Source organism: Pogona vitticeps, chromosome 1 (assembly GCF_051106095.1).
Source record: "Pogona vitticeps strain Pit_001003342236 chromosome 1, PviZW2.1, whole genome shotgun sequence".
Taxonomy (NCBI): Eukaryota; Metazoa; Chordata; class Lepidosauria; order Squamata; family Agamidae; genus Pogona; species Pogona vitticeps.
The window spans coordinates 256,288,859-256,302,137 of NC_135783.1; the positions used below are offsets into that span (position 1 = coordinate 256,288,859).

At 43.2% G+C, this 13,279-nt stretch overlaps 1 protein-coding gene across 1 annotated transcript in view; it reads right to left on the reverse strand.

Annotated features, from left to right (window-relative positions):
• Positions 1 to 8,414, reverse strand: part of CTSD (cathepsin D) — a 46,352-nt gene extending 37,938 nt beyond the window's left edge. Inside the window, exons 1-2 of the mRNA XM_020788827.3 lie at positions 7,510 to 8,414; positions 2,612 to 2,768 (exon numbers count right to left, since the gene is read on the reverse strand). Coding sequence (XP_020644486.3) covers positions 2,612 to 2,768; positions 7,510 to 7,571 — 219 coding nt within the window. The 5' untranslated portion in view covers positions 7,572 to 8,414. The remainder of the gene's footprint in view (positions 1 to 2,611; positions 2,769 to 7,509) is intronic.
• Positions 8,415 to 13,279: the final 4,865 nt, after the last annotated feature.

A 13,279-nucleotide genomic window follows, 5' to 3' on the forward strand; every position in this document is an offset into this window, starting at 1 on the left:
CACTGGGGCTTGATTCCAAGAAAGCATGCCACACACTGCAGCCTGGGAATTGCAGGATTGCAGATTCACAATGATGTAGGCACCAAGCACACAAAGGCCTCATTCTAATGAAATATTAAGCATGCCTGGAGTTGCTAGCCTTTGCCAAGAGTGCAATTACAGCTCTGATACAATACTATAACAAGTTTGTAAGCTCTCATTTTAGTCCTACAAAAATGAGATTGGTCTGGCTCAGCAACAGAATGTTTTATGACTGCCCTAAACTGACTGCCAAAGAATCCGGCCATTTGGAAGTCAAGGATTCAAGTGCCAGTCTACCTTGCCAGCTGTTCTTTGTAGAACCAGCACTACGGAATATTATAAAATCCTTATATTCTGGATGATTTTCTTTACTGATGTTTGTAATTCTTCACTAGACAAAGATCTGCTTTAAAATACTCTTGTGATGCAGATCTGATTTCATTAATTAGAAACATGGTGTTCTGAAGAGACTTAGGAGAAGGGCTCCAGGATAAGAAAGCACATAACTATCTGACAATAGAACAAATTTCACTGCTGTAGCTGCTTCTACTCTGACACCATGTCTGTGGCTGGCCTCCAAGCCCTACCTTCAAATTCTAAGATAATACTCAGTAAGCATTCAGCAAAGAAGGCATGCCAAGGACTGTTCTGTGCCCCCCTCTTATTTACTAAGACAGTTAAGCTGCACTTTGAGGCTTTACTCAATTTGTTTACCTGCATGTTCTGATTAGCACTACCATGCACAGACCTAGTTTATGACTGAAGAGCTACATGTTCAAAGAGAAACCTTTCTATTACATGACCTATAAAGCCTTAGTGCAACTTGGTATCATAGCACATGGCCCAGCCTTAGCTTTAATTACAGAAGCTTCTGAGTACAGACAAGCTAATCCAAGCCACTCTCAAACATCTTGGAAACAGAAGAGCCAAAGATTCCAGTCATTTGAAGGGCTTGGTTGAGAGGAGGTGTATGACTCAAAAGCTCTCTTTACCATTTTATTTGAACTCTTTTGGGTTTTAATGAACGGTATTAGCTTCCCTGTTTAAATGCCACATATATTTTCTGTTTAACTATTACAGGCAGCAGGGGAGCCTGTGACTTAAAGATATTCCCAATCTAGGGTGTGAAAACTCCCGGGATGCTTTGCCTCTTACCCAAACCAGCCCTCTCTTCCAAACCCCAAATGCCTGGGTATTCCCATTCTGCATCCTGCTCACCCCCACAAAGTGGAAGAGAACAGAGGGAAGGTGGGCTCTTCAAAGACCAGAGATAATATCAGAGATCCTCTCCAAGAATTCGCAAGGACAGAATAGCATACAGAGATTCCTGCTGTTACCTCCAATTTCTCATCAGTGATAAGAGTCAGGAGATAGGCCTACCTTAACAGGCAGGAACTTTCCAGATCTAAGCACCAGCTACAGAAATGCTCCTGCAGGAAGTGCTTGGGTCTGTAAACTGGCCATACCTCCCCCTCCATTCTCCTCCTGAGGCTAAATATGCAGCAGGCAAAATGTCCCCAGTTTGAGTACTGTGCTAACTCTAGTGGAAAGGAAAGTTTATAACGAGTGGTCTACGGAAGGCACCCACAGGGGACAAAATGGATTAGCTATAAATCCTTCCTGATCAGATACAAATCACTTTGGTTGTTCCAGAAGTAACCCAAGCCACCCAGAGACCTTTGGGTAGAGTGGGCAGCATATAAATAAAATAAAATAAATAAAAATAAATTTTAAAAAAAGGAAAGGAAATATTCTCCCAGATAAATTAAAGTAACAAAGTTAGCTGAAACAAAAAACAACTTCAGAAATAAGTTTGAAATTTAACAGTGAGATAACCACGAGTGCTGAATAACCACAGGTATCTGATTCTTAGAGTCAAGTTTCTTTCGGGCAAGGGTTCCTTCAAGTGTGATTATTTTTTTAGCAGAATGATTGTAATTTCACAATGGAGAGTTCTCAGAAAAACAGAAGAAATCCTATGTGTCTCATAAACCCTGGGCCTCACTGATTTCTTCATATCCCTCCCACATATTATCAAGAGTTTCAACAGCTACTTTGGCAAGAAGCCAAAGTATAATCAGGAACCTGTCTTGTTGCCCATACACAGGTGGATTCTGGAGAAGGAAGATCACATCCCAAGAAGCACAGCACTTCAGTGGGAGGAGATCTCACAGAAGGTGACACACCTTGATGCCTGTAGGAAAGTTGCACAAGACTGCCTTAGATACCAGGCCTGCCCAAAAGAATGAAGCTGGACATATGCAGCTATAACAATAAGACATTGCAGTGCTGGATGTTTTTAAAAAAACAATTGCAGGTAATATCAGCTGTGTGAGCACATTCCCAGTGGCAAAGATAACAATAGAGTTCCAATTTACTGCACTATGATTAAATCCAATTGCTTGTTTCCACTCAATGATTCACCAAAATCATTGAATGAATAGAATTTGTTAGCACATATATAAGTCTCATTGATTCAACCAGCCGCCTGAAGTTGGGACTAACCATTGGATTTAGCTTCTAGAGTCCTATTTCAAAATGAGAATATACTACAACCAATAGAGGAAGAAAGACCAGCTGCTGTACTTACATCCATGTAGTTCTTCAAAGCCTCTGGGGTAGGTGTACGTGCATCGGGACCCCCATATTTGTACTTCAGCATTTCCCCCAATTCAGTCAGGTCTTGGATATCAGTCTGATATTCATTATAGATACTGCGCTGGGAGGGAAATTTCTTCAATGGGATTCTGGCCAGGAGAAATAATTTTTAAAAGAAGAAGACATGTTAGTTAAGCAAATCACTTCCTCAACACCAGTTTCTCCTGCAACCACACAAATAAGAATCAAGATAAAGCTCAATACCGTAAATGAAATCAAGGACTGATTCGTGATCAGCACTGTCTAGCTTTAAATTCCACAAAAAGGAAGATTATCTCAGTAAATTCGGATAAAACATCTGCCTTTGAAGCAAAGACAAGATCTCTGCCTTTTGATCTGGAACAAAAGGACAAGCAAACCACAAGCTCTGTGGAAATCATATCCTCTGCTGGGGATCCCTGTGAAGATAATAGATTCTCACTAAGTCATCCCCACAGGGAATTTGGCATGCTGTCTGGGAATCTCTCTATTACACCAAGTTTGGGAAGTTTAATTTTTCCTTTTATTAAGTCACACCTGCTAGAAGGCAACCCCTGGAAATTTGCTATGCAACCTTTAATTATAACACTTTTGAATGATACCTTTCATTGTAGGTATCAAACAACTTTAAGTTAAACTTCCTTTAGGAGCCAATGAAACAGAGAAAAGTATCAAAAGAAAGCAGACTTGTATATTGGCTTAACCTGTGACTTTTCCTTTCTACCAACAGGACAACAATATCTATAGTCTAACCATAATTCCCTATCACAGTTCTCTTCCATGTCATGGTTACGCTCCCTTTCTCTGTTGCAAAAGGAGAATCTCTATAACTGTGGTATTAATAACAAACTCCATTAGAACGAATTATACATTAACCAACAGCTAACTATAGAACAAGCCAGTTTAATTTAATGTTTCCTACTGAACAATGTAGGTTTCTACTGTTACATGCCATCATGTCACATTCAACTGATGGGACCCTATGAATGAGTGACCATCAGCATGTTCCATCATTATAACATCACTTCCATTATTGAGCCAATCCATCTTATGTTTGGTCTTTCTCTTTTCCTCCTGCCTTCAACTTTTCCTAGCATTATTGCCTCTTCAAGCAAGTAAGGTTTCTGCTAGTGTGGCTAATTCAATGAAAACCTCTCCCTTTTGTCCTAGTCCCCCCCAAGACGACCAAGATTAGCTTGCATTTGTTAAAAAAAATGAATCTGAAATTAAGATGCCAGCAACTTTTAAGAAACACATAATATTATCTGATGCAAAGGAGGATGCTCCACTTCAGCCTTCCCTCTCTTGGCACAGGGCAGGGACTCAGTTCTCATGCTATGTGGGGATGAAGTTTCTCCAGTTCATTTGGGGAACACCAAGTTTTGGAAGGCTGAAATGGTTCCTGTTGGCCACAAAATAGAGTAGTAACCTGTCCCAAGAGTTTCCTATGTCTGCTCCCCATACTGCCAACAATCAGGCAGTAAGAGGGCAAGAAACACACAGCCATCACCCCCATCCTTACTAACAAACATTATACTACAATTCTTTTTGAAAGGGAAGCTGCCACCTTGCCTTCTTAACTTCACTGCATAATGCTCCAGATGTTGTTGTATTGTAATTCTCATTATGCTTTGCCACTGGTCATGTCAACTAAGGCCAACAGTTGTTGTTAATTTGGCAATACCTGGACAACTGTATTTCCTCACCTACATGGATTACCTGTACACTGTCAAATGATAGCATCACTTGACTGGTATGTTCACAATAGCCAGTACAAAGCAAGAAGCCTTTTTTTGCAACTTATCTTCAAGGCATGGAAAACTTGGGGGGGCAGGGAGGGAGCCTCATCTTGCTGATTATTTAGAGACAAGAAGCCACTGGGGAAGATAAAATCCTGATTAATACATTTGTGAATCAAAGGAGATGCATGCATGGCTACTTCTTAATACCCTTCAAATGTTGTTATTTGCTGTCAGGTCAGACTGACTTATAGTGACCTTAATAAGGCATTCAAGGTAGGTGAAATATTTAAGGAGTAGTTTTATTGGTTCCATGCCCCCTGTGAGTTTTCATGGATGAGCAGGGAATTGAACCCAGGCCTCCTGAGTCCTAGTCCGTCACTATCTACTACACCACACTGGGTAGCCCACTCTTTAAACAGGAATAGCAAAATCCTTCAAAACAAAGCTGTGCCTTGTGCACTGGGCACTGGCCAATGTTCCTGTAAGCAGTTTCAGCTCCAGTATATCATCTAGTATTATTGAGTAGGGATGTTACAGACAATTACTTTGCTAGAACAGACCTGAACGTCAGCACACCACCAACCCATGTAGGAAGCACTTACTACATGTCGGAACACCAGCCACCAAACTTGTTTGCTTATTTAGAAATAAATGCCACTACCTTCTCACAATCTAGTATCATCTCTGAAATAATTCTCACCTACTCTGAAAGCAGGACTGGGGCGTGTATGTGAAACTGAGAAAAGTAAATGTGTTTTGAAGGCGATGAGTACTTTAAAAAAATTATGTGGTGCTAGGGAACTGTCTCAGAGTGCAAGTTCTATCAAGTACTCAGCTCTTGATAAGGATATGCACAATGGAGTTCTTTTCCTCCAGCTATACTATGGCTTTGTTTTGTCTTTAAAATGCATGAGAGCGTTAACAGGCCTCTCAGTATTATATTCAGGCTGAAATTCTTTCAGGGAGCAAACTTTGTTGAACTAAGCAGGCCTAACTTTCAAGTAAACCTGCTTAGGACTGCAGCGTCAAGCACAGATTCTTAGTAAGGCACAATACTGTTTGGGAGGCTCCCTTTGTTAATAATCTGCTGCTATACCAGAACTCTACACGGGATGGGGAATACAGATGGTACTAGACCACTAAATGTTGTGAGGCTCTACTATCCACCAGCCAAAGCTGTCACAGCCAATGGTGAGAGATGATGGGAGTTGCAACTCAACACTTTGAATGTCCCATGTTTTCCATGTCTATTACAGATCTTCTCCCTGCAACTAGACATCCATAGGCTTAGAAAAATCCTGTGGTCCTTATGGTACTAACTTCATTATGTCTTACAGATAGAGATCGGGGCAAAGCGCCAAAATAGCGCTTCGTCTTGGTTCATGAATCACAAATTGCCCCCAGTGACCTAGATGAACAGTGAATCTATTTGTCAGGTCATTTCCCTCACCCTTTCTCTCCTCTTGCTATGCCCCGTGTGGCTCAGCAAGAAGAGGGAAAGCAAGGATCATAGTGATCCTACAGCGCTTTGATCCCTTTCCCCCTCTTCTTGCTAAGCCCCATGAGGCACAAGAAGAAGAGGGAAAGCAGGGATCAAAGCAATCCCACAGTGGCTGGGGGATCCCTTTGATGTTTCTTTGATCCCTTCCCTCCTCTTATTACGCTGTGCAGGCAGAGGAAGAGGGAAAGGGTAACCAAGCCATCCCCCAGGGTGAGATTCTCTTCGGGCAGGCTTTAGCGAGCCACCCAAAGGGAAAACCCCTCTCTGCTTATGCCCCCGGGGAACAGCTGATCGGCAAGGGCATAAGCAAATAGGGAATGGACCTCAAGACTACAAAGCAATGAATATCTGATGAATCAGGGATATTTAATAAATATCCTGATTCGTTTTTGTATTCATCCCCATGTCTTTATTTATTTACCTTATACACCACCCACACTACCCAAAGGTCTCTGGGCGGCTTACAACAATCTTGAGATCACAGAATCTATACAACCACCATTATAATCACTACAGGTAGCACAACATTGGGGCAGACAGGGTGGGGTGAAAAAAAAGAGAGAGAAAACAAGGTATTTAACCAACACCACATTCATCCCTGGTTAGAAAATTAATTTAAGCAAGAGAATTCTATGCATTTCTTGTCAAGTTAAAGTGGTGTCGTCTTAAACTATTGTAAGGCTGGGCAACTGTAGTTGTAAGACTCAGTTCTCTTGAGTCTTAGTTTATACTGCAAATAATGAGGAAAGATGGGGAGTTGCAGAAGGAAGTTTCAGGACCACAATATCAACCCTAGTAAGGCTTTCAAGGAAAGGGAGATATTGAAGGAGTAATTTTACCAGCTCCACACCCCCATTGGGCTCCCATGGCTGAGAAGGGTCTCCAGTGTCCTAGTCTGTCCACCACATCACTAGGTATCTATACACATTTGCTTACCACTTACTTGGGACCCATTATTATTATTATTAATTTTATTTATATCCCGCCTATCTGGTCGTGTCAGGACCACTCTAGGTGGCTAACAACATGTCAGTCTGAACTCCTGTAGGGCTTACTTAAGAGCAAACACACCTATTTTGCTCTTTAGACATATGTCATGCACCTAAACACCCAACTGGCATCTTCTCAGTTCCAAAAGAAGCCAAGACCAAATGTGGACGTGCAGGGAAGAAAAGGGGATTTAAGGAATGTCCCCAAACCCGCCTCGTTTCCATCTTAATTCTTCAAACCTAAGGCCTCCGACCGTACGATTCAGGCCCGAGCCTCGAGCAACTCCACGACCCGGCGTGCTGGCAAAAACGAAAATGCAGCCGCCCTTCTTTGGGGAACAAGCCAAGCGAACTAACCGTGAGCCCAACAAAATGCCGGTCTCTTCCTAACAAGAACCCCGAAAAGAACCAACGTCACCGTCCAGCAGGCTTTGCAATACGTACTCCTTGAAATGAGCGCCTAGGTTTGTGTTTGTTTGGTGTTTTTTTTCCTGTGATTGTTTTAAATAGAAAATTCCCGCACGCTTGCAAGATTCCGCCCCGCGATTTCTTTTAGGTATTTTGGGAAGTGGGAATCCCTAAGGGCTCCGCGCCCAGCGGAGAGGAAGCCGCCCCTCACCTGATCAGCGCCGAAGAAGCGGCCAGAAGGGAGGCGAACACCAGGAAACAGCGGAGCCCCATCCTCGCAGCAGGAGCAGCAGCAGCAGCGGTGGTGGTCGATAAGGAGACAAACTCAGAAGGATCTAAACCCCCTCCCCGGTGCAGGCGCTGCTCCGTTTATGTACTTGCACCCTCTGATATCAGGGAGATGACCGAGCAGTCCAACCCCGTGACCGGCTCAATCAGCTGACCAGCTTAAAATTGCACCTTTCGGCCCCACGTGATCGGGAAGGAGGCGGGGCCGGGCTTAACCCTGTCGCTGCCGTCAGATACTCGTGGAAAGATGATCTCATCGCCGCTGTAGGAAGAGCGGATGGGGGAGACCGTCTGCTTGCGCCTGGGTACGTGGGTTGGTGCGAAGAATTAAAACGCGCCGTCCTTCGTCCCACGTTTGGCACTGACATCATGTCCACGACCGCAAGCCATGGGTTTCTCTTAAAAACAAGAGACGTCCTTTGCAATAAAAAAATGGTGGGTTCCCCTTTTGTCCCTTGGGGGGGGGAACCTAAGCGTTTCGCACTGGAACTTCCGCACCTGTAGCAGGCGACTTGTGTGTGAAGCCAGTGTGGGCAAATGCCGGGGTTGCCCTAAATGGCTACACTGCTGTCCGGCATCGCCGTCCGTTTTCGAAAAATTCCTGCAGAACTATCTGACTACAGCACAAGTCAGGGGGTGGGGGTGGGTTGCGGTCTCAGGAATAGCCCCCAAGTCCTGGTGAGCACACACGTGCAGCAGCCTTTCCAGTAGGGAAGAGGCGCAGGGTAGCAAGGCGGGGAGGGGGGGGGGTCCCTCAAGGATGCCCGGAGCAAACGGGGAGGGAGAACATCTCGGACGGCCCTCTCACGGACTCGTGGCTACTTCGCGTGGCCCTTCGCTTGCACCCTCCCTCCCTCCCTTTCGCCCAGCAAGGCCACCCCCAGCAAGGGCGAGCAAACCAGAAGAGAGCAGAGCTATTAGCTGTTGCGCGGCGAGAGCAGCGGCGGGCGGACGGCTCCGCTCCAGCCTTTGGGGGGGGGGGTCCTGAGTCACCTCAGCCCAGGCTTATTGCCCTTCCATGTTGATGACCTTCTCCCCCCACCCCTCCCCGTCTTCTCCTACTGATGCGACTCTAAGCAGCGCCAGCTGGCGACGTCTGGGCACGTTTTTCTCTCATTCTTCAATATTGTTGCCTTGGGGGCTTTTAACATTAGAGAGGAAGGGTTAAAAAGATTGAGGGTTGTTTTGGGGGTGGGGAATGAAAATGCTTTAATCTAAGTGGAAATAAAAAAAGGAAAGACAGCAAACAGGAAAAGTAACCTAGTAACCCCAAAAGGAAGCTATAGATAGAGCAACGCACAGAAAGTGACTCAGCAAAAGAGCTGGAAAAAACAGAACAGGGGGTGACAGAGAAGGAGAGCTGGGAAGCAGCATGTGACTAGCGATGCTGTTACAGTACTTGTGACTTGTTTCCTGGGGTGGAGTGGGGGGGCAACCGGAGCAAAATAATGTTCGCTTCTAAAATAATAAGAAGTGATAATAACTTCCAAAGAGATAGAATCACTGCTAAAGACAGTGCAAATATTTACTGAAGATACTATAATGAGATTTGGAATTGACAAATGTGCAGCTCTGTCTGTACGACATGGCAGGATCCAAAACCTAGATGGAACAGAGTTAAAAATGGCAATGCAGTGTTATAAAGTCACTATCAAGTGATGAAAATTATAAACACAGTACCTTGGGATGCTAGAAGCAGGTATCATCCTGTACACAAAAGGTAAAGATCTGATAGAAAGGGAATACATGAGAAGACTGGGGAAAATCTTAAAATCAAAATTAAATGGTGGACATACAATAAAAGCCATAAACACATGGTCAGTTCCAGTAATTAGATACCCAGCTGGAATAATAGATTGGACCCAAAATGGATTTGAAGAACTGGATCCAAAAACATGGAAACGAATGAATGTGCATCACATACTACACCCAGAATGTGGACAATTTATATTTGCCATGAAAAATTGGAGGCCATGGATTACTGCAAATGCAGCAGGCAGTAGAGGAAGAAAAAAGAAGGCTAAATGATTATATCAGTAGAAGCAAAGAAAAATTACTTAAGGCAGTGAAAATGGAGAATATTTTGAAAACAACAGAAACAAAGGCTCAATATGAGAAACAACAATTTGAAAATAAATTAAACAGTTGGAAAAATAAACCACTACATGGACAAGACCTGAGAAATACTGATGGAAAGCATGATAATAATTCAACATGGGCATGGCTAAAACTGGGGACTCTTAAGAAAACGAAGGCTTAATTTTTGCTGCACAAGAACAAGCACTCCAAACCAAAGTGATGAAAGCTAATATCCAAGGACTTAGCGCTAACAGTAAATGTTGACTCTGCCAAGAAAAAGATGAAACTGTGTCATAACTCATCAGTGAATGTCCGAAGACTGCCCAAACAGGTTACAAAGTTAGACATGATAGAGTGGCAAAATTAGTGCACTGGCCATTATACAAAAAAGATAACTCGCCAGCCTCCAAAACCCCATGGGAACATCAGGTAGAGAAGGTGTCAGAAAATGAGGAAGTCCAGATCTTGAACTCCTCAGACCTCCTTCAGAGTACACAGGCAGACAGGATCGCTTGTAGACAAAATGTCCAGGTTAATTCTCTTCTTGGGCTAACCATACATAAATGCCCCAAAAATGGCACTGAAGTCTTCTCTCAGCTACTCAGAAGGAAGCACTATTGAATTCAGTGGGACTTATTTCCACTTACATATGGTGTTGTAGCCTAGACCTCCTAAGAATTTCTTCCTCTGTAAATTTGGGTGTATTGGGGATTATGAGGATTTCTTACCTATGTTACACAGAGGGGTTCGTCTCACCACTTACTCACACAGCCCTTTCTGCCTGGAATGGGTTAAGTCCAATGGGTTAGCACACTAATGGTTGGGAAATGCCTTCTGTGGCCCATTTTTCCCTAGCACACACTTTCTTGGGTGCTTGCGGAACATGCACACAAGCAGCTGGTTGCTTCTAGTTGCACACCAACTCTGAATAAAATAGAGGACAACTCAAAGTGTTCCAAAAGCTCTGAGCATCCTCAGACACTGTGTTTAGTGCCATTAACCCCTTACACTGTACATTGCTATTGAAAAGACCCACAGCTTGGTTAAAATTTTATTAGTTTATAAAAAGAAAAAAATAGCATTATAAAGGTTCCAATAATTCAGTGGTGATTACAAAAATTATCATCAGGTAACATGAACAAACTTTACAGAACTCAAGGCATGATAAAGCCTTGTTGTTTAGTCATTAAGTCATGTCCAACTCTTTGTGACCCCATGGACCAGAGCACACCAGGCCCTCCTGTCTTCCACTGCCTCCTGGAGTTTGATCAAATTCATACTGGTAGCTTCGGTGACACTGTCCAACCATCTCGTCCTCTGTCGTCCCCTTCTCTTGCCTTCACACTTTTCCAACATCAGGATCTTTTCCAGGGAGTCTTCTCATGAGATGGCCAAAGTATTGGAGCCTCAGCTTCCGGATCTGTCCTTCCAGTGAGCACTCAGGGTTGATTTCCTTCAAAATGGACAGGTTTGATCTCTTTGCAATCCAGGGGACTCTCAAGAGTCTCCTCCAGCACCACAGTTCAAAAGCATCAATTCTTCGGTGGTCAGCTGATAAAGCTGTTTATGATAAAGCTGTTCACACATAAAACAAGAAAGGCTAACATCCTAAGATATACTTACACATGCATGCAGAGTTCTCCATAGCATAAAGCTCATGGTGATGACCAGTCCATGATGAAATATCAAGATGAATTGTGGTAAAGATTCTATCTGCCTTAAATCCTGAAGTCCACAGTTCGAGGAGTCCACCAATCACAGGGTTTTGTTTAATTAGTTCTAACTGTACCAGTTAAGCTGTTTTAATTAGTTCAATTCCAGGTGCTCCCATTATCAATCAACATGGCTCCAAATCCTCTCGTCTTCAAGGCCATCCTTGCCATCGCTAACACTCTTGTCTTGAGACCGGGTATTGATATATCAAAATATGCAAGCTTAGCTTGAACATTTTATAGCTTTTCATGACTTAGTATGGTTAATCTTCTGTTTTAAAAAGGTTTTGAAGTTCAATTCTTCCAAAATCTTCTGATCTTCTGAACACAAGGAAATAGTCTGGCGTCTTGCAATATCATGCCTGCATGGCCAAGCAGGAAAAAGGATGTCAAGCTTTACATGTCAAAGGTCAGTCTGAATGTCCACAGTACTAATGTCAACAGCCAAGATGGTTTACAGGACCCCCTCTTGTGATCACTACCATTCATACGTAGACATTAAGCAAGGAAAAATCCCAGATAGTTAAGCACATTGGAACTGCTGGATAGCTCAGTAGTTTGAGTTGGGAGTTTGATTCTCCACTGCCCCCCCCCCCAAAAAAAAGTAGTAGTCCAACTGCTGGACCAAAAAGTTTCAGCTTGTGCATGCATCAAGGTCATGCTGTAACTCTATTCCCCTAAACTGCCCCCAATGGTCCAAAATGTGAGCTATATGCCCATGTGATCACATCCTAAGTCTAAGTGCCTCTCCAATTAACTTTTTAAATTGTATTTTTATTAATATTTGCTGATGTCAGCATGTATAAACAAAACTATTTGATTTTAGTAACAACTTCTCTAACTGCACCTACATGTTTACATAGTGTTTAATGTCAACACCATGTCTCCTGCTGAACTGATAAATTAGTACAAAAACAATGAAGGCAAAGGAAGCTATATATAGATTAGAAATAATGACAGTAGCATGAATGCTACAGCCTCATGAATACAGAATTTGCAGAATATTTTAATGAATACGTGCTCCATATTGCTTGTTTGTTTCAGTATATGGCATTAATCTGTCTGGATGTCTCTGAACAGCATGTAAACTGATGCTTTATGATAAGCCTTAATTGCACATATGGCATTGTTTTCTTAGGCACTGTAAAATACAGCTAGATTTTTAAAAATGACTCCAGGCAAGTTGTTTATATTAGAAAGTGATGTGTGGATGCAGGCACTGCATCACGGCCTCTCCCAATTTGAAGAGACCCTTGCCCAGCAGGCCGAGGCAAAGAGGAAGTCACAAAAGCAGCAAAATCAGGGAGCCGGACAGGGGACAGATTGGATTTGTCTCTAGTGTGGAAGGGACTGTCACTCTCGAATTGGCCTTCTCAGCCACACTAGACACTGTTCCAAGTTCTCCATACAGAGCACATTACCATAGTCTCTCGAGACTGAAGGATGCCTACTACTTGTGTGGAACACATATTCAGAGAATTTAAAAAATCCTTTCCTTTCCATTGGCCCCATGTTCATGTTAGCTCTGATTCACCTAGTAAACCGCATGGCAGTCTTTTGTTTTTGTTTTTAAGGAATTGTTCGTGAAACTGTGATCTGTTTCTGACATCTGTCACTTTAATTGTACAGGTCTACCCCATGGGCACAGGCCTTGTTGAGGCAGAGTGGTTTGCATGCTTCACTGAGATTGAGAGCTATGATGAAGGGTCTCCCAAACCAGACAGGTCTCAGCTGAGAAGCCAAACCAACTGTGTCCACCAATCATCAATTATAATGAGAAGAAATAAACAGAAATCCATATCACATCAGTCATCGCCCAGGTCAACAAGGACTGCATCAGATGCTATAGCCCCTAGGCATTGTCGTTGTTGTTGTTTAGTCATTTAGTCATGTCCAACTCTT